Genomic DNA, 26,627 nt, shown 5'->3' with positions numbered 1-26,627 from the left:
TGTGCAAGGTCTCACTCACCACTGCATGACTTACATCGTGTAGGGTCTTCTGTTTGCATGCTCGCGTAGTCCCTCAGTTGTGTCCGACTGTTTCTTGTGACCCTGTGGACTGTGGCCCTCCAGGCTCCTCTGTTCATGATTCTCCAGGTAAGAATACTGGAGTGGGTTGCCATTCCTCCTTCAGTGGATCTTCTCAACCCACAGACTGAACCTGAGTTGCCAGCATCTCTTGCATTGGAAGGCAGATTCTTTACCACCAAGCCACCTGGGAAGCCGCAGGGTCTTGGATTTCTTAGGTGGTAATTAAACAGTTATTGATTTAAAACAACAGTTGATTCACAGATCAAAGAAGGAAAAAAATAATACGTTTTAGCTTTTTACTAGGAAGACTTTCAGGCAAATTTGTGCAGATTTAAGCTTTGTGTTTATGTTAATGATTACTTTCACTCTGTGTAGGAAAAAAGACCATCCTCAGAATTCCAGCCTCATTGATTGAGACAGTTTATATTTTTATCTTTCAGTTTGATTTCATCATTTAGGATGACTATTTTTCTCTGTAGACTTTATAGCCAAATAAATCAAAGCCCTTTCCTTTTTCAGGGAGAATGAACAGTGATATTTTAAATAATAGGCAAAGTAGACTGAGTATGCATGAACAGTATTTGGAGATGTATTGGCATAAGCTCATGACAAAATAGATCTTGTACATACATGTTCAGTGTACGATCATTCATTTGCTGTGTATTAGTTGGGTTTCTTTACTAAGCATCCACTGAGGCCAGCCTCCTGGCTACCACGAGGAAGGGGGCTATTCTCTGGTGGGCTGGTGGTTAGGATTCTGGGCTCTCAGTGCTGTTCAGTTGCTTGTGGGGGAATTGAGATCCAGCAAGCCATGTGGTGCAGCCAAAAGAAAAAGAATTTGAAAAAGAATATATAATATGTGTATATACATAACTGACCCACTTCTGTACACCAGAAACTAACACAGCATTGCAAATCAACCATACTTCAGTTAAAAAATAAGGATATGAAAAGTGAACAGTGTAGGCAAAAAGATGGTTTGATGAAAAGGTCACAGACGCTGTGCAGCATTTAAAATGTGGCACAAGCTGTGATGTGTCAAGTTAGTTACCTGCTGCTCTTTAGTAGGGCGCTGGTAACGAGGAGGAGACAGGCTGGTTGCCGAGACAGGTTTGCAAGACATGTGAGCTGCAGACATGGGCTTGTAGTGCATCCTCTAGGACATGCAGAAAAAGTCTAATGACTGTGGTCTTTGGTTCAAGCCACATGTGTTCCTAACGGAAAAAACTTTGTTTGGAACGTTTGGAATTTTGAGGAGGGAGAGTTTGAAGGAACTATCACTATGTTAAGAAAGTGGCACCTAATCAGTTTTAAATGGTCGTTACTTTATAATAAACATAATTCATTAAATGTAGTATTGGTAAAGTGCATTTTGATTATTTTTTTCTGACAAGATACAGTGTCTTCTGGAATGTTAGTATCTATCTTGTGTGTGTGTTTTTCAATAAAAACCTTAATTAAAAAGCACACTTACTTGCACCTGATCACATTACTTCTGTTTTCATCCCCTGGATGTGGGTAGAAAGTAATGCAGTACATTACCCCAGACTGAGGAGTGTGGGAGAGGAGTCGCTCAGCATGTCTCTGGGAATTAGAGATGAAAAGGACATGTTCTTTTTGGCTTTTTCACACCTCAGGTCAATGAGATTTACTGTGGAATGTGGTTTGTTCCTCTGGGAGGAAAGGTGAACTCTGACTTCATGACACTATTATTAGGAATGAGAAAATTAAGGAAGAGGGACTGGGTGACAAAAATACTGCTATGATAAAAGAAATATTCAGTGTTGTTGCCTAATTATTAAATACTTGTTTGTTAAGTGAAGAAATGAAGTTGGAGTGATTTATAATAGTGATAAGTCCAGAAACAACATCTAATGGTATACCCACAAATTAGTTTTCTTGTATCACAGTGATCTGTGCCTGTTAGCGTTATTAAATGACTCCCATGCTTTCCATTATAATATTATTGTTTTTTGAGTTTGCATTATTAACCATTATGTGTTTTCTATGTATAAATAGTATATAAACGTCTCTTTGGAGGTACTGATATTTAATAGCCTATCCTTCTGTGAGGTTCAGGAAGAACTGTTATCCATAGAGCAATTTAGAAATTAAGAGTTAACCCTTTATTATCCTCCTATATAAGACCTTCTAAATGGCTCATATTATCTTGAAATGTTAACTCCTAGGCTCTCTTACCTCTCACACCTGCCGCACATTTTTAGTCTTGGACCACTTATTAAACCTAACTAGTTTGTTTTCTGGAAATATAAACATTAACCCAAGGGGGAAAAAATGGAATTACTTTTTCATTGCATATCAGAGTATATACCAAAATAAGAGGAATATAAAAAGTTTAAATAAAGTTTTCTGCTTCACAGGATTTATATCCAAATATGACATAAGTAAATAAGTGATTTGTCCTTAGTAAATATCTACTGCATGTTGAGAACATTCTCATTTTTAAAAAATTTTTTAAAATTAGCTTGGAGAGTGAAAAGAATAAATATATAAAATCTTTAAGATATATGAGTTCATACTAAGGAATTTGAAAAATAGAAAGCCTGTAACCCCACTAGTCTGAAAGAAATATTACAATTTTGGGGGAACCTATCCTTTCCATCTTTTTTTACATGCATGTCTTTATGCATGCATAGTAGGTATGTTTTTTGTGTATCCATGCATCCTCCTTGCCTTTTAATTCTAAAGGAAAGCCAAGCTATATTGAATCTGTAAACTTGTTAATTGAAAAATAATGCCTATGTTTATAGTTTTATCACTTCTCTACTTGCTATACACACACTGTGTATTTCTCACACTGTAATTGCTTACTTATATTTCTCCAGCTTCCTTTATGGCAGCCACTTTTTCGCCTCTTATGTCCATTATCAAGTGCAGTACAGGTACTACTGGTACTGAAATCAGTGTTTATTGATTTTAATTATTTACTGGTGACTGGATTCATTGAGCTCTGATATCACCTAAGACATTATCAGTTCCAAATATTTAATTCCAGTCATCACAAACTTAACATAGCTAAGCTTTTTATTTTTTTATTTTTTTTATAGCTAAGCTTTTTAAAAATCGTACATATAATAATAAAGTTTTTCATTTTATATTTTTAATTATTTTCAACGGTTTTTATTAAAGCCTTCCTATGTTTCTTATACCTAGCTATATTCACACAGTCTATTGTGATTGAAGGAATAAAGTTGAGTCTCTTAGAGGTGGAGACTTAATGTTATTGTAATTGTAAAAATTGTTGGATTTTGCTTCATTTTATCATAATGTTATTTTCTACAAGGCTCTCCTGCTGCCTCTTGGGTTCAGGTGCAACTCCTCAGCTCAAGTCTGTTCTCTCAGAAGAGAAAGGGACTTGACAACTGGAAATTATCCTCAAGAGTCATCACTGCCAAAGTGGTTTGTGAGAGTGATTTGTGAAAAGAATGTGTTTTTTTTCCCCCTTCACTACTATACATCTCAAATGGAGCCTTTTTTCTTTTTACTACCGAAATATGAATGCATTTTTTGTGTTTATTAAAATAATAAACCATTACTTATTAAAAGGAATAACTTTTTTAAATTGTGGTAATTGTCTTGTGCCCTTGGGCATGAAGCACAAAATTTTTATATGATGCCTCATCCAGGTTTTTCTCAAGTTTGAAAAGAAAAATTCTTAGAGAAAAATCTCCTTTCCTTTCATTTTCACATAGCAGCCTTGGCATTGGAGAATTCTAAGGTTGTTGAGAAGATGTGGAAGATGACATGCAGAGAATAGCTCTTCCAGGTTATGCTGACCCTTGAATCATGTGAGCAAGTGAGCAGAAGTTAAATGTTATCAAAGAAAAAACAAGATGACCTGCTTTAGTAACGCCTAAGCCCGCCTGTGTGCTTATGAACGGTCCCCTCCTCCTGCTAAGTGTCAGCAGGACTCCAGGCGCTTTTGTTTTTCACATGGATTGAAGGATATACAAGCTTTTGAATGAAAGAGAAACAGGTTTTAATTTGCCAGTTAGTAGTTATATCACCTTGGCCAAATTGAATTGTTCTGTATCTCAGTTTTCTGAACTAAGAAAACTGAAAAAGAAAAAAAAAAAGGAAAAGAAAAGTGGCTAAAAGTTAATAGGTCCCTAAAGGAAGCAGAAACCACAGTAACTGAGATTCTAATGCCCTTGGGTCACTACTTGGGGAAAAAGAGAAACTGGATCCATTCAGTTTTCTCTTCTAAAAAAGAGAACATTTTCATTGACTCTATTTTTAAATATCAAATGACATTAATTATTCATATTAAATGAAAAAATGGAAGTTAATGTTTGTAAATATTAAATAATATAAAATTAAAAACCTGTAAATTTTTTTTTTTTTTTATTTTTTTAAATTTTTTTATTAGTTGGAGGCTAATTACTTCACAACATTTCAGTGGGTTTTGTCATACATTGATATGAATCAGCCATAGATTTACACTTATTCCCCATCCCGATCCCCCCTCCCACCTCCCTCTCCACCCGACTCCTCTGGGTCCTCCCAGTGCACCAGGCCCCGAGCACTTGTCTCATGCATCCCACCTGGGCTGGTGATCTGTTTCACCATAGATAGTATACATGCTGTTCTTTCGAAACATCCCACCCTCACATTCTCCCACAGAGTTCAAAAGTCTGTTCTGTATTTCTGTGTCTCTTTTTCTGTTTTGCATATAGGGTTATCATTACCATCTTTCTAAATTCCATATATATGTGTTAGTATGCTGTAATGTTCTTTATCTTTCTGGCTTACTTCACTCTGTATAATGGGCTCCAGTTTCATCCATCTCATTAGGACTGATTCAAATGAATTCTTTTTGACAGCTGAGTAATATTCCATGGTGTATATGTACCACAGCTTCCTTATCCATTCATCTGCTGATGGGCATCTAGGTTGCTTCCATGTCCTGGCTATTATAAACAGTGCTGCAATGAACATTGGGGTGCACGTGTCTCTTTCAGATCTGGTTTCCTCAGTGTGTATGCCCAAAAGTGGGATTGCTGGGTCATATGGCAGTTCTATTTCCAGTTTTTTAAGGAATGTCCACACTGTTTTCCATAGTGGCTGTACTAGTTTGCATTCCCACCAACAGTGTAAGAGGGTTCCCTTTTCTCCACACCCTCTCCAGCATTTATTGCTTGTAGACTTTTGGATAGCAGCCATCCTGACTGGCGTGTAATGGTACCTCATTGTGGTTTTGATTTGCATTTCTCTATAATGAGTGATGTTGAGCATCTTTTCATGTGTTTGTTAGCCATCTGTATGTCTTCTTTGGAGAAATGTCTGTTTAGTTCTTTGGCCCATTTTTTGATTGGGTCATTTATTTTTCTGGAATTGAGCTTCAGGAGTTGCTTGTATATTTTTGAGATTAATCCTTTGTCTGTTTCTTCATTTGCTATTATTTTCTCCCAATCTGACGGCTGTCTTTTCACCTTGCTTATAGTTTCCTTTGTAGTGCAAAAGCTTTTAAGTTTCATTAGATCCCATTTGTTTAGTTTTGCTTTTATTTCCAATATTCTGGGAGGTGGGTCATAGAGGATCTTGCTGTGATTTATGTCAGAGAGTGTTTTGCCTATGTTCTCCTCTAGGAGTTTTATAGTTTCTGGTCTTACATTTAGATCTTTAATCCATTTTGAGTTTATTTTTGTGTATGGTGTTAGAAAGTGTTCTAGTTTCATTCTTTTACAAGTTTAAAAAAATCATACACCACGACCAAGTGGGCTTTATCCCAGGAATGCAAGGATTCTTCAATATCCGCAAATCAATCAACGTAACACACCACATTAACAAATTGAAAGATAAAAACCATATGATTATCTCAATAGATGCAGAGAAAGCCTTTGACAAAATTCAACACTCATTTATGATTAAAACTCTCCAAAAAGCAGGAATAGAAGGAACATACCTCAACATTATAAAAGCCATATATGACAAACCCACAGCAAGCATCACCCTCAATGGTGAAAAATTGAAAGCATTTCCCCTGAAATCAGGAACAAGACAAGGGTGCCCACTCTCACCACTACTGTTCAACATAGTGTTGGAAGTTTTGGCCACAGCAATCAGAGCAGAAAAAGAAGTAAAAGGAATCCAGATAGGAAAAGAAGAAGTGAAACTCTCACTGTTTGCAGATGACATGATCCTCTACATAGAAAACCCTAAAGACTCTACCAGAAAATTACTAGAGCTAATCAATGAATATAGTAAAGTTGCAGGATATAAAATAAACACACAGAAATCCCTTGCATTCCTATATACTAACAATGAAAAAACAGAAAGAGAAATTAAGGAAACAATACCATTCACCATTGCAACAAAAAGAATAAAATACTTAGGAGTATATCTACCTAAAGAAACAAAAGACCTATACATAGAAAACTATAAAACACTGATGAAAGAAATCAAAGAGGACACAAACAGATGGAGAAACATACCGTGTTCATGGATTGGAAGAATCAATATTGTCAAAATGGCTATTCTACCCAAAGCAATCTATAGATTCAATGCAATCCCTATCAAGCTACCAACGGTATTTTTCACAGAACTAGACCAAAGAATTTCACAATTTGTATGGAAATACAAAAAAACCTCGAATAGCCAAAGTAATCTTGAGAAAGAAGAATGGAACTGGAGGAATCAACCTGCCTGACTTCAGACTCTACTACAAAGCCACAGTCATCAAGACAGTATGGTACTGGCACAAAGACAGAAATATAGATCAATGGAACAGAATAGAAAGCCCAGAGATAAATCCACGAACCTATGGACACCTTATCTTCGACAAAGGAGGCAAGGATATACAATGGAAAAAAGACAACCTCTTTAACAAGTGGTGCTGGGAAAACTGGAAAACCTGTAAATTTTAGAGTAGTGCTACTTACAGGATTTGACACATAATATGTGAATTTACAAAAAATACTTAGGTTTCACTTTTTGCAAAATGTGATCCTTTTTAGAGCAGTTTTGGTTTTCATTTTCTAAGCCATGTTTAGAAATGCTTGCAGATGACTTTATTACATTAGGTCAGCTGGACAGAGCCATGAAGATCTACTTTCCTCTAGAAGAGGAAGTTTTGAAAATAAGTTGTAGCAAAGCAATACAACTTCTCTTTTGATTCATTTTTTTTTTTAATTAGGTGAATGATATACAATATTGCTATCCAAAAAATCTTCTCCTCTGAGGAAATTTCATTTGTGCACACTAGCTAAGAAAAAAAAAATTAGAAAATTAAATTGGCTGATGAAGGCAAGGTGAATAATAAACATTGCAGGCTGGTATGTAATAGAGAAAAAAGAATTGCTTCACAGGGAGAAAGGGGACCTAGGATAGAGACTCTCTTTCATCATCTACTGAGTCTGGGAAAGTCAATTAACCTTAGAGAGTCCCCAGTGTAAAAGGAGGCTGAGCGACCTTTTCTACCGAGAGATAGGGGTCCGATTCAATTAAAATACTGATACTCCTTTTCTTTCTTATATTTATATACTTGGAGAAAATGGAGTGTTTTTCTGTGAACTTTCATTCTATATAATATTACAAATATATTTAGTACAGATAGGCTTGTTCCTTAGAATTTGGGAAGTATCAGATAGAATGTTTTTCTCCATGTGCAGTTTCTTTCAAAGGCTGAATGGATCTAGTTTCTTTTTTTTCCCAAGACCCACGGGTCACCAGAATCTCAGTACTGTAGTTTCTGCTTCCTTTAAGGACCTATTAACTTTTATTAGTCTTTTTTTTTTTTTTTTGATCAGGGTTTTAAGGTCAATTCAATAGAATAGAAAGAGAAAAATTAAGAAACAAACATCAGTTTGAATATGAAAAAGTCAACAGAAATGAAGCTTTGTTTTGGAAAGTTGGTTCAGTAGGGCAGTCCTCATACAGTGATCTTAAATGTCCTATAGATGTCCTACCTTCACTAAATTCTAGTCTAGGTTAAACAAAAAGTAACCTATGCTTAAATGATCCTTGAAGCCTTTTCCAATTCTGAGGTCTAATGGTTGTGTTACACACAATAGGGTGTAGTCTTTGGGAAGATGAGATTCCTCAAATATGTCATATCATTCCATCTGAATTGTCAAGTGAGTTCAAAGCTGTCTTGACGCAATACCGTTGATACCACAGAGGTCCTGTCTTGAGATGAAGGGTGTGAAAATATCCAAGCATATGCTGAGGCCAACTGTCCTGAGACTCTAGAGGACATTCCTGTGCTGGGTGGAGAATTGTGCTCAGTGGCCTTGAGGGTCTTTTGCAACTCCATAGATGCTCAAATTTTTTTCATTTAAAATAAATGAACATTTAAAGTGGATCCCTGCATTTTCCTAGAAAACTAGGGTGGACTTCATTGGGCTAAGGGGCGAATTATTGTTCTTTTAATGCACTGGTCTGAGCAGCACTCCATGCCGATAGACTCTTGGCATATAACCCTGATATTTGGTTTGTCTGTCTTTATGGGATTGCTTTGAGCTCTGTCAGGAGTCAGGTTAGAATGTCACAGCCCTGTCCTGCTTCAATGGTACGTAGGCGGGCTTAAATACAGTCACCATCCTCAAATAGTTGGTTCTAGTAAATTAAATGCCCTCTACTACTGAGGAAATACATGGGTTGTAGATGCTGAAATAAACTGGGTTAAAACTATTTATTACACAAAAGAGATGCTAACTGAAAGAAGCACGTATCCTTGCTCTGCCAACAATTTCTCACTTGTAAATGGCATCTCTGAAGGGACTTCCAAATTCCTGGTGTGGGCATGGAGAGTCACAGCTGAATCACAGCTGCTAAAAACCAGACGATGCCTCCGTCCCCCTCTCCAAGGGAAGAAATCAAGAAAGAGATGAAAGGGAACTTGCGCCAATCTCTCACTTCAAGTTCACTGGTTTGAGAAGTCTCTGTGATTCTTAGGCTGAGAGGAAGCCATTACTTGACTAAACGGGAGTGTTTGGAGCATGAAATCTGCTTTTCCTAAGGGACCTCTTGTAATTGGTCATAGTTTGTGCAAAAATGTCTCTCATTTCCCCAGAGATCTTTTCTGTGTTTGTAGGAATGACTATGGTAGCTGGTCCTTGGTAGCTAGCTGCTTGTTCACTTTGCATTTTCACTTGGTCATACTTGGCTTGCTTGATGACTTTTCTCCTTAAGTTGAATGCCACTCTTCCCTTTGAAGAGCTTGTTCGCATCCCTTTGAGGAAAGCTCAGAAATGCCAACTTTGCTTAGATCTGGATCCTGGATTGGTGCCTTACTAGCAATGTGACCTTGAACAAATCTTAAGCTCAGATAAACTAAGCGTACGTTACTTTCTTCATCTTTAAAATGGAAGTATTTTTTTTTTTTTAGTTGCTCAGTTGTGTCCAGCTCTTTGCAACCCCGTGGTCTGTCCATGGGATTCTCTAGGCAAGAATAAAATGGAAGTAATGTTCGTATCCACTTTATTTAGGTTACTATGAAGATTCAATGAATTACTTCATGTAAAGCGTTGAGAACAATACCTCACCCACAGTAACCTCTCAGCCGTTGTTAGCTGCAATTACTGTGTTATCGTTGCTGCAGTTTTCACCTCTGCTATAGTCACATCTCTTGCTTTTACTACTTCTGACACTTTTATACTTCTGTTGCTGCTACTCTTACCCCATGTCTAAAGAATATCCCCTTTTGAAAATAGCATTGAAGATAAATACTGGGAGATACTAATCTACCAAAAAGGTTAACACTCCAGCTAGAGGAAGAGCAGTAACAAATCAACATCTGTTCACCATTGCCATTATAAATATTGTTTTAGAAATTCCTGTGAGTTTAAATAATTATACATAAACTTACACATGAAGGAGAACAAATGTAGCATTATATAGACATTATGAATGTACGCTTTGGCTTCCTTGGTGGCTTAGTTGGTGTAGAATCTGCCTGTAATGCAAGAGACCCTGATTTGATCCCTGGGTCAGGAAGATCCCCTGGAGAAGGAAATGGCAACCCACTCCAGTATTCCTGTCGGGGAAATCCCACGGACAGAGGAGCCTGGAGGGCTACAGTCCATAGTCCGTGGAGTGAAAGAGTTGGACACAACTTAGATAGCATCACCAACTCAATGGACAGGAATTTGAGCAAACTCTGGGAGATAGTGAAACACAGGGAGGCCTGGCGTGTTGCAGTCCATGGGGTTGAAAAGAGTAAGACACACCTGAGCGACTGAACAACAACGATGCTTTGAAGCCCTGATAGCATGAGTCGTACATTATTTTATTTACAGCGTTAGCAAAATGGCCATGTACCGTAAATTTTAGGAAACTAGTAGCTATCCTAAATCTTAGCAATATGTAATAAGAAAATATAATGTGGGAAAGCTGTGCTGATTCTTTCTGGTTGATAGGAATATGTGTGAATTTTTAATTTAAAAAAAAAAACAAACCAAAAAACTGATGTGTATTTAGTGCTTACTGTGTGTTGTGAAGGCTTCCTGGTGGCACAGGTTCTATCCCTGGGTTGGGAAGAACCCTTGAGGAAGGCATGGCAACCCACCCCAGTATTCTTGCCTGGAGAGTCCCATGGACAGAGGAGCCTGGCGGGCTACAGTCCCCTGGGTCACTAAGAGTCAGACATAACTGTAGTGACTTAACATGCATGCACACACGTGCTGTGAACTGTGTTAAATATTTTTTTTCATGTTAAAAATAACTGTTGGCTTTTGTTTGTATTCTTATCAAATATTTTCATTAATCCCTTCTGAGAACCTTAAAGCCTTTCTGAGTTTGTGAATTCTAATGCAGCTAAAGATTGTGATTGCAAAAATGCATACCAAATTGTGCATATAGTAATTTCCTGTTACTTATATCTGCTTGAAGCTATCAATATGTAGAGAATAGTTTTGATCATAGGACTGAAATAAAGCTGCTCTCAATTTTGGAGTGGAAACTTGAACAGTCTCCTCCTTTCTCTGTAAGAAAATACATGTTTATATATTCTGCTGTATAATGTATACAATCATGTTGACTGGTTTAGGTCTGACTTTTCTCCATGGTAACATTGAGCTTTGAGGGGAAAAAAGATATGCCTGACATCCTGGGTCCTTAGAGAGATTTACTTTGTGTCTTAAATGTTTGAGAAGAGGAGTGTGTTCATTGGTTTTCTTTGGAGGCTGTGGTTGTTATTGTGATTATAAATTTAAGTCTGGGAAGAAAGTTTTACCGCTGAAGGCTCAGCCAAGTTAGTGATTGGGCAGGAAGTCAGCTCTCCTGAGCCTTCAATTACTCTGCAGTTCCCTTCCCCTGCGACTTCTACATCAGTGTTTTATAGTACTATAAAATATTATTCTTTGACTCACACGATTCTCACTTCACCCTTGGAAGTGTAATTAATGCCATTGGGTCAGGTTCAGTAGTCTTTCACTCATTGAGCTTTTGTGGTCTTTAAAGAAATCAAAGATAACCCAGTTCGAGACTGCATTTTGTAGACATTGCTGCAGCCTGGGGCGAGGCCACATGCCAAGTCACTGGCTTTTAATGACTTTTAATGTTTTGGTAGAAATAATTTTTCTTGAAAACATGGCTGTGTTATAGCCAATATCTCCACAGCAAAAACAAGTGTTTTGTTCTGTTTTTACAAGAAGCTTCAAATACTTGAAAAGCGCATTGCAATATGCAACCTAGCCAATCCCTTTTATGGACTACTGAAGGGAGGGTAAGGATGGGATGCAGAACCTTATAAATGGATTATGCTCGTCTTGTGGGGGGATACTTGGTTGTAGATATGATCACAGCAAGGAGAAGGTTCCTAGTCTCATACATTTCCCTTTATATGTGGCAGTTAACAGGTTAGAGGTTAAAACCTGTTGATCAAGAATCTGAATGCTTCTCACTTGTGTTAAAACCTCCTGTGTGTATATCTGGGCAATTTTTACAACGATACAACCTCATGATACATGGTATCATGAATGGTTGGCCACTTGATATGACTTTGCCACTTAGATCGAGTAGGATACAGACTCCACTGTTCCGTCCATCTAGGCCTCACCTTAGTGGTCTCTGCCCCCCGCACCCCCCACTCTTCCTTTGGAGTTTCAAGCTCTTAGCCTCAGTACAGCTCCCCGACTTCCTCTCCTCCCCCAGTTGCTTCTGTTTCTTCCCCAAGAGATGCTTTCATTCCTCTGAGACTGTCACCCAGTTCCTGTAGCCCAACAGCCCTTCTCCCTGTTACAGCTCACCCTGTGGAGCATTTCCTGAAAGGACGGTCGTCAGATGCACCTACTTGGAGTATCAGCTGATGGCTTGCTCTAAGCCATGATTGTCATGCCTCAGTTCCTCCGGCTCTGCTTCCTCCATGCATCATCTTGGTTTAACTAAAATACATGCTCACATCTAACTTGTAGACTAAAATTAAACACAAAATTGAGAGATAAGAGGAGGGGTTTGAAAGGCACTTGAAGTTGGAAGATATTTTCCTATTTCTTCTAATAAGGTTATCATGTGATTTTGCCAGTTGATTGAATTGTATTCCACTAGTTAAAAATGTTGTTTCTAGAAATAGATTTTATTTTACTAATATCAGATTATTAGAAGACTATAGCATTATAAGTAGTAGCCAGATAGTTATAATCATAATCCAAGCATTTCATATGGAAATACCTATATGTCTGCATTCTCTGACAAAGTTATCAACCCATCCTTTGAAGACAAAGTAGCATCAAAAATGCCTTTGACACGTTTAGCTCTCTATTATGTTGTAATCTGTTTTGCATTCTGGTTGTACCTTCAGGTGAGGCCTGAACTTACTAAAGTGATAAGTGGAAAGGAGCTGTGTTTTATTATTAGATGTCAGGAGAATACTAGGAAGTTATACTCAAAGCTATTCTTTTAGATAATTTTATTTTGGACTGACTTACAGTGCTATTGCTGCAATGAATCTTATCCTGAATGGTTTATCATAAACTGTTGCATCTTATAAGCAGTTTTTCTTTGTTTTCCCAATCTGGATACATAGCCAGTTGAAAGAATTGGTGGCTATGGCAGGATACTTTTATATCCTTCATTGCCTATGACCCCACTTCTTTCCATTTGTGCACTGATTCATCTTTTTTTTTTTTTTTTACCTCTATCTTTGCATCTTTTTATTGTCTTAACATTTGCCAAATAATTGCTGGATTCTGTATTGCCTCTTAAAATATACTTTGTCTATTTTCATAAGTTGATGGTGTTGAACATTTATGATTTTCATGTGAATTAAGTAATAAAATACCTTACTAGTGCTCATTAGTACAAAGTTTCTGGTTTTAGTTGTGAAAAATTTTTCTGTAAATGCCCTCCAAATTTGAAGGTAATCTTTACTGTCTTTGGATGTTATTGAAAAGATCCATACATAATTTGTTTTCACTCTTGGAAGTTGGTTGCCCTAGCTTGTTTTGATATTATAGAACTCAGGAGGACTGCACACAGGTGAATATTTATGTAGGGTAGATTTCAAGAAGTGTCATTGCTTAATTGAAAGGCAAGTGATTAAAAACCAAATTGCAGCCCCCCTGCCCCCATCCCTACCAAAACAATGCCATTTGCCCTCCTATTTTTAACCCATGTAATGTCAACAACAGAGGAGCCTGTTGGGGCTACAATCCATGGGGTAGCAAAAGTTGGACATGACTTAGCAACTAAACCACCACCACCAAGTATTATTAATCCTTTAAGATTTTGCAAATGATATGGAGAAAAAATTCTCACTTTCGTTGCAATTTGCCTTTACTCAAATGGTGAGGATGGCAAACTTTTCTTAAGTTTACTGAGACACTGATTAGGGGCAATTTGTTTTTATGAATTATTTGCTAGGATAACCATGTCCTTGTCAGCTTTACACTGTAATAATGCCTTTTATTTTATCTATTTTTAGAGCTTTGACAATTTCAAACTCCAAGCTGCGGCTTGAAGTAAGAAGTGAGGCAGTAAAGCTGTCCTCCTCACAGCAGACATCAGGCTTCAGATGCTATCTCCAGATCACCCCTGCTTTTAATCTAGTATTCAAATCCGTACGCCAGCTCTCCACCCGCTCATATTTGAAAATAAAAATTTTCCAGATTTTTTATGGTTCATTCTGAAGAAGTGTGTTTGCCTTTTATCTGTAAACTTTATAGTTCAATGGGTTTAAATTTGGTCATTACATTTTAGAGCAAAAACTGGAGGGAAAATTAAATATGTTAAGTAAATGAGATATAATGCTTCAGTCAATCATGTGAATTTGACGAGACAAGGATATTTCAGGTCTGTAGGTATTTTTACACCTACTATTCTGGAAGCCAAGAGTCCCTAATACAAATGGAGTTTGCAACAAAAGTTAACTTACCTGTATGAAATTATTCTTCCAGGTCCAGACCTCCTTTCTGTACTGAAGCATTTTTTTATATTTTTGAATTTCATCTGAAATTCTAATATAGGCAGAGTCAACATCTTTAAAATATTTTTATTATGTAAGAATAGTTGAATTGTGGTAGTTTACATTTTAGAAGTTCTACTAGGGAGTAGAATCAGTGGTGGCATGAATTTTTGACATGTAACAGAATTTTTTTTTTATCATATAAGCTGCTTTATCTTTTTTACAAAGGCCCAGGAATGATAGGATATTGTTGTAAGCTTGTCTGTTTTCTAATCCTTCACATTTTGGTCATGTTACTTTAAAAGTATCCTGTAAATATAAAACAATAATAGGAATCTCAGATGTTTTCCTTATTAAAACCCTAACTTAATGATGCCTTAAATGTGTATAGCATGTGGATTTACTAGTCACAGGATATTGTGGAGAGATTTTCAAGATTAATTGGCACAGTATTCCTATGCAGTAGGTGGAAGTAGAAGCCAAATTGGCTTTTTTTTTATTAATTGAAATGAGAGAATAAGGATACAGGCAGACCTGAATCTCACTTGGTAAAGCTCTGTGTAAAAACATTATTCCTCATTCTCCCAATTATGACTCTCTTCATTAGATTAGAGTGATTATTGACTTACATGTCACTTAAACGTCTGTGTTGAGCATTGCTTTTTGCTGGTTGAGAGGTCTTAATGTGGTGATTCCTCTAAATGCTTACAATATGCTCTGTCCTGAGAAAGAAAATTTGAGCAGAGAAATTCATTGTAACACAGGCCTCAACACTGACTTTGTCAGAAGTTGATATATTTAAAGGCTAGTAAAAGTCTTAGCAAAACATTGGTTCCTTTATGGGAATCAGATTGCTTCCTTTATGGGAAAGGGGCAGAGATCTCTGACAACAAGGTCTCTTAACATCACTCAGTATTAATATAAGGATTGCTTGTGTTTGGATGAGTGGCTTGTTTGCTGGGAACCTGGTAAAAGGCCAGACTGACTGTTTATATGATGTGTAGAAGGAGATAACTGGTTAAACATCTGAAATCAGTAATTAACATACCGACTGAAATGATGGTATCCAGCTTTTAAAAATTCTAAATAAAGGAAATGGCAGAAAGAACCATAAGTCTTTACTCCTTAGAATGTTTTAAGAATGATGGAAAATCCACAAATTCACTTGTACAACTTCTCTGTTACACCAAGTCTAGAAACATTTCAGTAGTTAAAGGGCTTCATATTAATGAAAATGAGAAAATTTTCTTTTTACTTTCAGGATGCATTTTAATTACTAAATTAGTTGGTTATCTTTTCTTCAAAGTTTATTTCCACTTTACACAACCGAATTGTTAAACTTCTTAAACTGAGAATAATTAAGATTCCTTTGCCAATATGATAAAAAAATTTAAATTCAAGGCCATAAGGTAGACCTTTGCCTGTTCTCTAGAAGGCTGGGTTATGGAATTCTGTTTTACATGGCTTCAGCATTTTGCAGAACTCCCTTCATAAATGAAAAATGATCCATCACCCATCATGCTTGAGCTGAGTCAGGAGCAACTGCTGAAATAAGCCAGAATGTGTCTGATATGGGTGAAGTGTAGCCCACCAGGAGTCCGTCCATGAGAAACAAAACAAAGAAATGTTTAAATGTGAGCTTGGATGGTTTCCAGTTTTACCAAAGTGTAACTGTGGCTTCAGTTGTGAATTGTATTTTTCAGTACATTTACTCTCTATTACTTTGTTCACTGAGTTTCTCTAGATTGTGTATCTAACACTAAACAAAATAGATGAGATTTTACTGGGATTAAAAAAAAATAGGAGAAGAAACTTGGGTAAATACGTTAATATGCTTTGCAAAAATGCATGGTTTCTTACCCTAAAATTCCTGTAAGGGCTACTGCCAAAATTGCCAGAACAAATTGCTTTTGATTTACTTTAATGTTTTTAAAGAAGAAAAGTCAGTTGTTTATACATGTTTTAGGGAAGACGAGGTGAAAGTAAAGGTTGCCAAGCAAGAGTGATAGGGTAGTATCATATACTTTCTCAGCCTGTAGTCGCCATATTGAAATAAAATTCTTTGCTGAAGTTACTTGTTAATCAGACTTCTCTGATAGCTCAGTTGGTAAAGAATCTGCCTTCAATGCAGGACACCTTGGTTCAATTCCTGGGTCAGAAAGATCCACAGGGGAAGGGATAGGCTACCCACTCCAGTATTGTTGGGCTTCCCTTGCAGCTCAGCTGGTAACAAATCCCCCTGCAATGTGGGAGACCTGGGTTCAATCCCTGGGCGGGGATGATCCCCTGGAGAAGGGAAAGGCTACTCACTCCAGTAATCTTGCCTGGAGAATTCCATGGACAGGACACCACTGAGCAACTAACACTAATAAGGAATCTTTCCTATTGCTAGCATCAAGCCTAAGAGACTTTGATATGTAATGTGGTTCAAAGTTTACTAACAGCGTATTAAAAAGCAGACATTACTTTGCCAACAAAGGTCCGCCTAGTCAAGGCTGTGGTTTTTCTAGTGGTCATGTATGGATGTGAGAGCTGGACTATAAAGAAAGCTGAGCACCGAAGAATTGATGCTTTTGAACTGTGGTGTTGGAGAAGACTCTTGAGAGTCCCTTGGACTGCAAGGAGATCCAACCAGTCCATCCTAAAGGAGATCAGTCCTGGGTGTTCATTGGAAGGGCTGATGTTGAAGCTGAAATTCCAATACTTTGGCCACCTCATGCGAAGAGTTGACTCATTTGAAAAGACCCTGATGCTGGGAAAGATTGAGGGCAGGAGGAGGAGGGGACGACAGAGGATGAGATGGTTGGATGGCATCACCGACTCAATGGACATGGGTTTGGGTGGACTCCGGGAGTTGGTGATGGACCAGGAGGCCTGCTCGGTTCATGGGGTCGCAAAGAGTCGGACACGACTGAGCGACTGGACTGAACTGATCCATAAAGGTTGTTGCAGCATGGCCACACCATTACATAGGTAGGAGGGGTAGGTACTGCTCTCTTTGTTGAGTAATGGCTTGAGGTTGTGCTGAAAATATTGACGACACTTCGTTTTGAGGAGCCATTTATTTTCATGGTTGAGAGTAAAGAACCTGTATAGTACTTGGGTTCAAATCCTGACTCTGATGTTTACTTGCTTTGTAACCCTGGGCAATTTTATTTTTCTCTACTAAGAGGTACTTTTCATTAATATGTTCCTTTTACATTTTAATAAAGCTCTTTTCATCTGTGAAATCATTTCTATGGCTGTTTGGCATGTAATCATCCATTAGCTCCATAATGAGATTGGATGAAGTCACATATGTACTGTCAGGGCTGCCCAGGTCTCCAAGGCTTAATTTTGGAGCTTCAACTTGGACCTAAGACCTGAAAATTAGAAATGAAGACTTGGATTATGCACGTCTGACTTCTGGGTACCCTCCCATGATAGACATGTGCTTGGGTATGTTTGAGACAGAGGATTGCAATCCTGTTTTCTTTTATCTACTTCCTTGATTCACACAATTACTTTTAATTTTATTTCATTTATAGAAAAAGCACCAGACCAGTGATCCATAGGAGGAGATAATAAATGATTGAGTGAATAAATGTATTTGGGTTCACACACATTATGTGTTTAAATATTTGCATGGAGATATCCATGTATATGATGGGTCATAATGTAAAATATATTTCCCTTTGTCATCTTAAAACCTTGAAGCCCAGAAAGGACCTTGAACGTGTTTTCAGCTCTTGCATATTCTCACTTTCTGATTTAAACCACTGTCCAGCCAGACAGTCTGATTTGCTTTTAGACATAGTACTGTCATTTGGACCCCATTTCCAGATTCAGCTTCTTGGCTGCTGCCTACTTGATATAAGGGAAAGAAAATCAGGTCATATGGAGGTGAGCAGGTCTTTGGAGGAGAAATCAAAGATCCTTGGTTGAAAGCTTTTAACCAGACTATGTACTACCTGTAATTTTCAAGAATACTTAAGATCAGAGTGATCTAATCCAGGTGTTGATGAACTATGGCCTGCATGCCAAATCCAGCATGCCAACTGTTTTTCTAACTTTCTTTTTTTAATTGAGAAAAAAAAAATTTTTTTTTGGCTGCTTCTTGCGGCATGTGTATTTTTAGTTCCCCTGCCGTGGGTTGAACCTGTGCCCCCTGCAGTGGAAGCACAGAGTCTTTACTGGACCATCAGGGAAGTCCTGCCACCTGTTTTTGTAATAAAAGTTTTATTTGAATACAGCCGTACCCATTTGTTAGGTATTCTCTGTGGCTATTTTTTGCTGCAGTGACAACAGTTATGTAGTTGTGAGAGAAATGATATGGCCTGCATAGCCTAAAATATTTATTAATTGGCTTTTGATAGATGAAATTTGCTGCCTTGATCTAAAGGAAAGTTATTTCCTTACTGAAAACATATCTGATGAATATTCAGAGAAAACTGGTTATGGTAATATAATATTTTCTTTATGGGGACTCTCTTTAGTCTTTCTGGGTAAGCTGTATAGAAACCATAAGTTTCTTTCTTCTGCTGTTTAATATATGCATGAGTTTGCCTCTGTATAGCGTATATACAGAATGCATTGTTAAGAATGGTACATAAAAAAATAAGGGTGCTGTTAAAATAACTTGTTGAGTGTTAGGGGGTTTACATGTATTATCACTAACCCTCATACAACTGTACTGTAACTATTATTATCTTGATTTTATTTGGAAGGAAATTGAAACTCAAAGAAAGAAAACAGCAAAGCTGTGTATGTGCTCAGCCATCTCTGCATGCTTCATCTAGAAATGCTGTCTCTTTCTCCTACCACATCAGTGACAGTATATGCCAGTTTGTTAAATTCCTTCTGTGTGTGTGTGTTCAGTTATTCAGTCGTGTCCAGCTCTTTGCAACGTCATAGAATGTAGCCCTCCAGGGTCCTCCGATCTTGGGACTTTTTCAGGCAAGACTATTGCAGTGGGTCGCCATTTCCTTCTCAAGGGATCTTCCTGACCCAGGGGTGGAACCTGTGTCTCTTGCATCTCCTGCATTGACAGGCAGATTCTTCCCACCTGGGAAGCCTTGAAGTTGAGGAGATTTTAATATTGCTTCTCTGCAAAGATGGAGGAAAGTAAAATTGGACTTATTTTTCTGTTCTGGTTAATTTAGTCTTATTAAAGGAAGATTATTCGGCTAGTTGGAGTATAGCATTTGCTTTAAAACATAGACAATTTGAATAAAAGTCTTACTAGCTAAATAATCTTGGGTTATATATATTATACATATATTCTTGGCTTGAAGTGGTAATCTAGAGATGAACAATTAGATTATGGGTGTATTTGAAATGAGCTCTTCACTCATCATTAAGAGTCATTTGTATCTATCAATAAATTATGGGTTTGAATTTCCATAAATGTATTTCAAGTTCCTTTTCCTTTATGGAGGAGCTAGGCTGAAATAATATTTTCTTATACTAATTAACTACTAGCAGGGCAAAATATATTCTTTTCTGGATCTGAAGTTATTACCTTTGACCTTTCTTCATAAATTCTCTTATTTTTCTTCATTAGATCCTCTTTGTTATTGAACCAGAGCAATGTGTTAAGTGTTAAGTGACTCATACTTGTGATCTCAAACACATTCATCCTTTGCATCTATTTGGATTTTTTTTCCTATTTGAATTTCTATACTTAAATTGACAACAAGCATTGCTTGCCCTTGGATTGGAGATAAACTTCCTAAACATTGATTATGATGTGTCGATTCTTATTTTGTACCTTCAATAATCCAAGAAGTTGAAAGGGAAAAACACTCTATTAAGATATCCCAGTAGGTTTCAGAGGAAATATGAACTGTATTTAAAAGCATCAATTTTTACACTTTTCCAATAATCTGTTTTTCTGGAAATAGACAATGTTGCCTCAGATTATAAATGGAATTACATTTAAGATATTCAGTAACAAGTTCTTTTCTGTTCTTCTGAATTTTTTTTTCTGTGAAACGTATTGGCTTCTTTGTAATGCATTTTGGGACTTATACCAGTAAAAATATATTATGGTTTGATTAGCATAGATAGAGATGATCTATTCAAAGTTAGTTTGATTCAGTATTGCTTGTGACCTAATGTGACACATGTTACCCTTTCTTTGGAGGATAGATTATTTCTTAATGGAGGATAGATTATTTCTTAATGGAGGGTTGATTATTTCAAAGTTGGTGGTCACTTACATGAGCAAATTTGTGTATCACAGTTTAATTCACAATTGGAAAATATTAATTTGTCATAAACAACAGTATTTAGAATATTGCATTTTGCCACCATGTTTTGTCTAGAACTTTTCCTCTTGCTTTTCAGAACCCTGTGTATTCCAGTTTAAGAAAATAAAAATTAAAATGGCCTCTATCTTTAGCTAAATGAGGCTTTTTCTTTACAAATAATAAAAGAACCATGAAATATAATTCTGTATGTTTCTTGCTATTTACTTCAGTCAGAAAATTAAGACTTCATAGATGCTTTGAAGGGGTGAATGTGGAAGGTCATAGTACAATGGCTTTTGAAAAATGTCCTCCATAAAATGTTCAGAGTTGTCTGGGGGACTACTGACTTTTTATTTTTCTCCAGTTCAACTTGGTTCTAAATTAACCTGACCCTGAGTTGTATGGAAAGTTTTGATATCAGAAAGTATTTGACTTTAATATTCATTCTTTCAGGCTTCCTAGGTGGCCTGGAAAGAGGTAAAGAACCTGCCTGCCAATGCAGGAGACATAGGAGATGCGGGTTCAATCCTTGAGTTAGGAAGATCCCCTGGAGGAAGACATGGCAACTCACTCCAGTGTTCTTGCTTGGAGAATCCCATGGACAGAGAAGCTTGGCAGGCTACAGTCCATAGGGTCACACAGAGTCAGACACGACCGAAGCGACTTAGCACACACACTTTGATTCTTTTATGATTTCACAGAAAGGGTCTCTGTTTCCATACTGCCTCATAGAGCCGTCACCATCTGTTTAAATAAACACTCAAGAATCTCTCTAAATTCTCAATGTTTAGGCAATATAATTTTCGAGATAGGAATATTTTAATTTTTTATATTTTTGTATTTAATGTTATTAGTACACATCCTTTCAGTGGGAATGGAAAGAAATTTAGGCAAGTCTAGATTAGCTTGATTTTTCTTTTCAGATGAACAGCTTGCAATACCCCACAAATGGGTTGTCCCAGTGGACGCAGGCCATTGTGTGACAGATCTGTACCTTAGCCGGCTGACTGGCCTAGAGGAATCAGCAATCTGTGAAATGGCTCTTCAGAAGTAATTTTCCTCCGAGGGTCAAGGAACTTGCGGTTGTCATTTCACTGAAATGGTTTTGCTTCTAGTTGCAGTCCTGTCACCAGCAGCAAACACAAAAACTGAAAATGCGAGGTGATTCCTTGTTCATTTTTCATCCTCCCTGCCTAAGTACATTTCTTGAACGTCATTTCAGTATTGCCTCCTTTTGTCTACCTCAGTGAAGTTTTGAATTTGTACGTTAGGTTTTTATTTATGAATTAGAGCCTTGCTAAGATTTCTCTTTTAAATAGGTCATAATACTATATATAAAAATGTCTTGAACAGAGGAACATGTGTGTAGAAGACTATGTATTAAAGAAGACTTTGTTTTTAGTCTAGTGAGCCTTAAAGGTAAACAAAGGTTATGCAAAGTGGAATCAGCTCTAGTTATAATTAGCTCTGTCTGTTATGAGGTTGAACAAAGTTATCGACCTCCATTTTCCCCCATTACTCTTTAAACTTCACATAGCTTCTGGAGTGTTATTGTTGTTATCATTATTATTAATGATGTTATGTGCCTTGAAATGGATCATACTCCTGGATAAAACCCTTTAATGACTTCATACAATGATAGATTAAAACCTAAATGTTTTACGGCATCTAAAAATCTCATATTTAGTTTGATTCTTTTTTGTCCCCTGCATACTTTTCATTCTCATTACACAGAATTGAGATTCTTCAGCATCTCGTGTTTCTTTAGATTTGTTCTGCCCTTGCCTTTGCTTTTTCTCTAATTTCAGTCCCACTTTCATTCTGGCCTGGCACATCCTTACTCACTTTTATAGGCCTGACTCCATGAAGCCTTCCAAAACCAGCTCAGGTATAGGTAGCCAATTCATTTGTCATTTGTGTTCTTTGCGGCTTTGGTTGTACTATTATCCCTTGTTGTTGTTTAGTTGCTGTCATGGCCAACTCTTTTGCGACCCCATGGACTTTAGCCTGCTAGTCTCCTCTGTCCATGGGAATTCCCAGTCAAGAATTCTGGAGTGGGTTGCCATTCCTTTCTCCAGGGGATCTTCCCCACCCAGGAATTGAACCTGCATCTTCTGTATTGACAGGTGGATTCTTTACCACTGGGCCACCAGGGAAACCCATGATCCCTTGTAACACACTGTATTTTATATATACACTTTCCCATTCATGTCTGTCTATTCCATTCATCAGGCCAAGAATAGTATTTTTGGTATTTCTTATCATCTAGTCCAGTATACTGTATTAGTTCTTAACCTTGAACTTCAAAATTCTTTACAAAAAGATTCCTAAACATCTTTTACCAAAGATTAATTCCTATGCTACATATGTGGTGCATAGATATATTGTACCTCTTAGATTAGAACTTACTGTAAATTACAAAATAAAAAAATTGTCTTTAAAAAAATTCTTTTATCACCCAAGCCACATGGACCAGGAATTTTTCCTAAGATTCTTGACTGATATGGCAGTGATGTGCAACAAATAACAGGGGTTGACCCACTTATTTTGTATAGCTACTCTTAGTTGTGATTGCTAATAAGAATTCTGGAGGCTCAAATTAACAATGGCCATGAAGGACAGCAATTAAGGCCATTTGTCTTCTAAATGTGCCAGTGTGGGTTCCACTGGTAGTTTAAATTTATATATGGAAGTCGCTCATACTGTTATAATGGGCAGTGAAGGCCCTGAAGGTATGTGTTGCAAAGCAATAAGTCATTTTAGGGTCATGATAGCCAATTATATTTTGAGACAAAATTTCCCATTGCTATGGAAAGATTCATTTCCTAACAACCTCTTCATTGATTAATTTTAAATTAAAAAGTACATCATTTTTCATGAGAGCATTTATATAAAGGCTATTTTAGGCATATTTAAATGACAGTGTTAAGACTTCAACCTGCTAAAGTTTTGTTATTGTAAAGGATTGATGTGGTCATAAGAGTGATTTGAGGATACCCAAATCATATTCCACTTTTGATAAAGGTTTTCAGGCTATAGTGTGATCTGAACATTTCTGATTTTGCCTATAACACTGGCTTGTCTCTGTCATTGGTGAGAAATATAACTTTTATTCTCAAATTGATAAACTTTTGATGAGGGAAATGAATTTTTCATTTACTGAGAATTTATAGGCCTGAAATTTAACAGCCCCCCCTTGCCTGCTTTTGGTCAGAGAATTCACTGAGTTTCTTCACAGGGATCCCCATGGAAACTAAACAAAAAAGCTACTCGAAAGGAGGCAGGTTATTGGTTTTTCTCATTAAATCCACTGCTGGATTTTCATTAGTTCTAATCCATTTTCCTTCAAGATTAGATATATAGGCCAGTTCTGGTTTTCACGAATTGAATAAGCGAAATATGTTGAGTTGTGTGTGCCTGTATATGCAGGCTGAGATGCAAAAGTAATTATTCTTCTTCTGCCATAAAATTACCCCAGAAAATAAAGCCAGGAAAAGCGACTGATGTAGAGGGGAAGGGCCACCTCCATTTTTTAAAAAAGAGGTTATTAAATACAGTGGAGGTGCTGAGAGTGGTGGTAGGCTCATCTGATCAATTTTATGCTTCATTCAGTTTTTCCCCACTATTGTGTCATAATTGTGTGTGAAAGTAATCTAAATAAAGTATGGAAGTCAGTTTCACTGACCACAAGCACTTTAGACCTTATAAAAGTTTAAGTATTTTGTTTGCTATTATGACTAGATTTCAAAGTGTTCTTTTAAAGCAAGAAATTTGGTAAAACTTAGATATTGTGGGACTTCCCAGGTAGCTCAGGCGATAAAGAATCCGCCTGCCAGTGCAGGAACCCTAAGAGACCTGGGTTCGATCCCTGGGTGGAGAAGATCCCCTGAAGAAGGAAATGTATACTGGAGGCAACTCACTGCAGTATTCTTGCCTCAAAAATTCCATGGACAGAGGAGTCTGACAGGCTACAGTCCCTGGGGAACTTGCCTTATAAAGACAGTTTTCTCCCTTTTCCTTCCTTCCCTTCCCCCTAAGAAAGCTGTTAAAAACTATTTAGATTCCTGGTGGTTTATATAGTTAAATGTATCTTCTGTTATTATTCATATTTAAAAATCTGTGCCTTCAGCCATACTTCTGAGCCTCAAACCAATCTTTTATTCAAACAAGATACTGATAGAAGTTTCAATGTATGTGAACATTTAATGAAAGGAGTGATAGATAGAAATACTGTTTATTATTAAATTTATGAGTATGACAATGTACATTGCAATCTGATGTGTTTTCCAGCACATCTACTGTTTAGAGTATAACAGTAATTCTTCTTTTCCCCTTTCAGGTGGCTGTACTTTTGATGATGGCCCTGGAGCTTGTGATTACCACCAGGATTTATATGATGACTTTGAATGGGTACATGTTAGTGCTCAAGAACCTCATTATCTGCCACCAGAGATGCCTCAAGGTAAGTCATTCTGTTTACTGGGGTTGGAAAAGTCCGTTTGGAATATGTAGCATTTTCTTATATTAGGTTATAATATAATAATTTGTTTTAACAAACTGCTGTGGTCAAACTACTTGATGCCATCAAAGACCCTCAATGGATTCTTTGCCTTTTCTTGAATAACTTTATCTAACCCTTTGTTCCTCAAGAAAATTCACTGTAATCTTCGTTATCTCTGACCCTGAAAAAAATGTAAGTATTAGTGCTTGTTTTCCCATTTAATAAAAAAGCAAAATGGAAATAAAACCAAAACATAAAAAAAATAGAACAACATCCAAAATCCTTTCAAAACTGTCTACATTGTGAGATCAGCTCACTTACTACCTCTTCTATTAAATCATAAGATTTCATGTAATCAGGGCACTTTAACGACAGAAAGCAAAGAAGAACTAAAGAACCTCTTGATGAGGGTGAAGGAGGAGAGTGAAAAAGGTAGCTTAAAACTAAATGTTAAACAACTAAGATCATGGCATCCGGCCCCATTACTTCATGGCAAATAGAAGGGGAAAAGGTGGAAGTAGTGACAAATTTCCTCTTCCTGGGGTCTAAAATCACTGGAACCATGAAATCAGAAGACAGCTACTTCTTGGCAGGAAAGCTATGACAAACCTAGACAGCGTGTTGAGAAGCAGAGACATCACTCTACCAACAAAGGTCCATATAGTCAAGGCTATGGTCTTCCCCATGGTCACATACAGTTGTGAGAGCTGGACCGTAGAGAAGGCAGAGCACCAAAGAATTGATGCCTCTGAACTGTGGTGTTGGAGAAGACTCCTGAGAGTCCCTTGGACAGCAAGGAGATCCAACCGGTCCATCCTACAGGAAATCAGTCCTAAATATTCATTGGAAAGACTGATGCTGAAGCTGAAACGCCAATGTTTTGGTCACCTGATGAGAACAGCTAACTCATTGGGAAAGTCCCTGATGCTGGGAAAGATTGAGAGCAGGAGGAGAAGAGGGTGTCAGAGGATGAGGTGGCTGGATGGCATCACCGAGGCAATGGCTGTGAATGTGGGCAAACTGCGAGAGATGGTGAGGGACAGAGAGGCCTGGAGTGCTGCAGTCCATGGGGTCACAAAGAGTTGGACGCAACTTGGACTCTAAACAACAGCAGCAGCCAGACTGAAGAGAAGCTTTCTTGTTTCATGGTAGGGAGAGAGCTTATCTCGTGCCATTGGCCATGAGCATGCCTCTGGCTCTCAGGAGAGACAGGCTAGACAGAGATGGAGATGGAGAGGACTTTTGTGAGTTGACTGTAGAAAAATAAGGCTGAGCCCTGCTTTCTTTGCCTTGATCTTGTTATACCCTTTGCATTTTGGTTTTGTGGAATAGTGCATCTTTTTATTGTTTAAGCCAGTTCAAATTGTGTTTTCCCTTAATTATTAATAATATAGGATCTTAACATATACATACCATTTTATATACTAGCAGGCTAATATTTGTCCCTTCAGTT

The 26,627-nt window shown here is 37.4% G+C and overlaps 1 protein-coding gene across 5 annotated transcripts in view; it reads left to right on the top strand.

Moving 5' to 3' along the window:
- The window catches only part of PTPRK (protein tyrosine phosphatase receptor type K), a 604,468-nt gene that overhangs the window by 118,547 nt on the left and 459,294 nt on the right, over window positions 1-26,627 (top strand). For all 5 annotated transcript variants that reach the window (XM_043457399.1, XM_043457400.1, XM_043457398.1 and 2 more), the window contains exon 2: window positions 25,013-25,135. In XM_043457399.1, coding sequence (XP_043313334.1) covers window positions 25,013-25,135 — 123 coding nt within the window. The remainder of the gene's footprint in view (window positions 1-25,012; window positions 25,136-26,627) is intronic.

This window comes from Cervus canadensis, chromosome 33 (genome assembly GCF_019320065.1).
Source record: "Cervus canadensis isolate Bull #8, Minnesota chromosome 33, ASM1932006v1, whole genome shotgun sequence".
Taxonomy (NCBI): Eukaryota; Metazoa; Chordata; class Mammalia; order Artiodactyla; family Cervidae; genus Cervus; species Cervus canadensis.
Note: the sequence above shows the minus strand (reverse complement) of the source record. Positions and strands in the feature narration are given on the sequence as shown.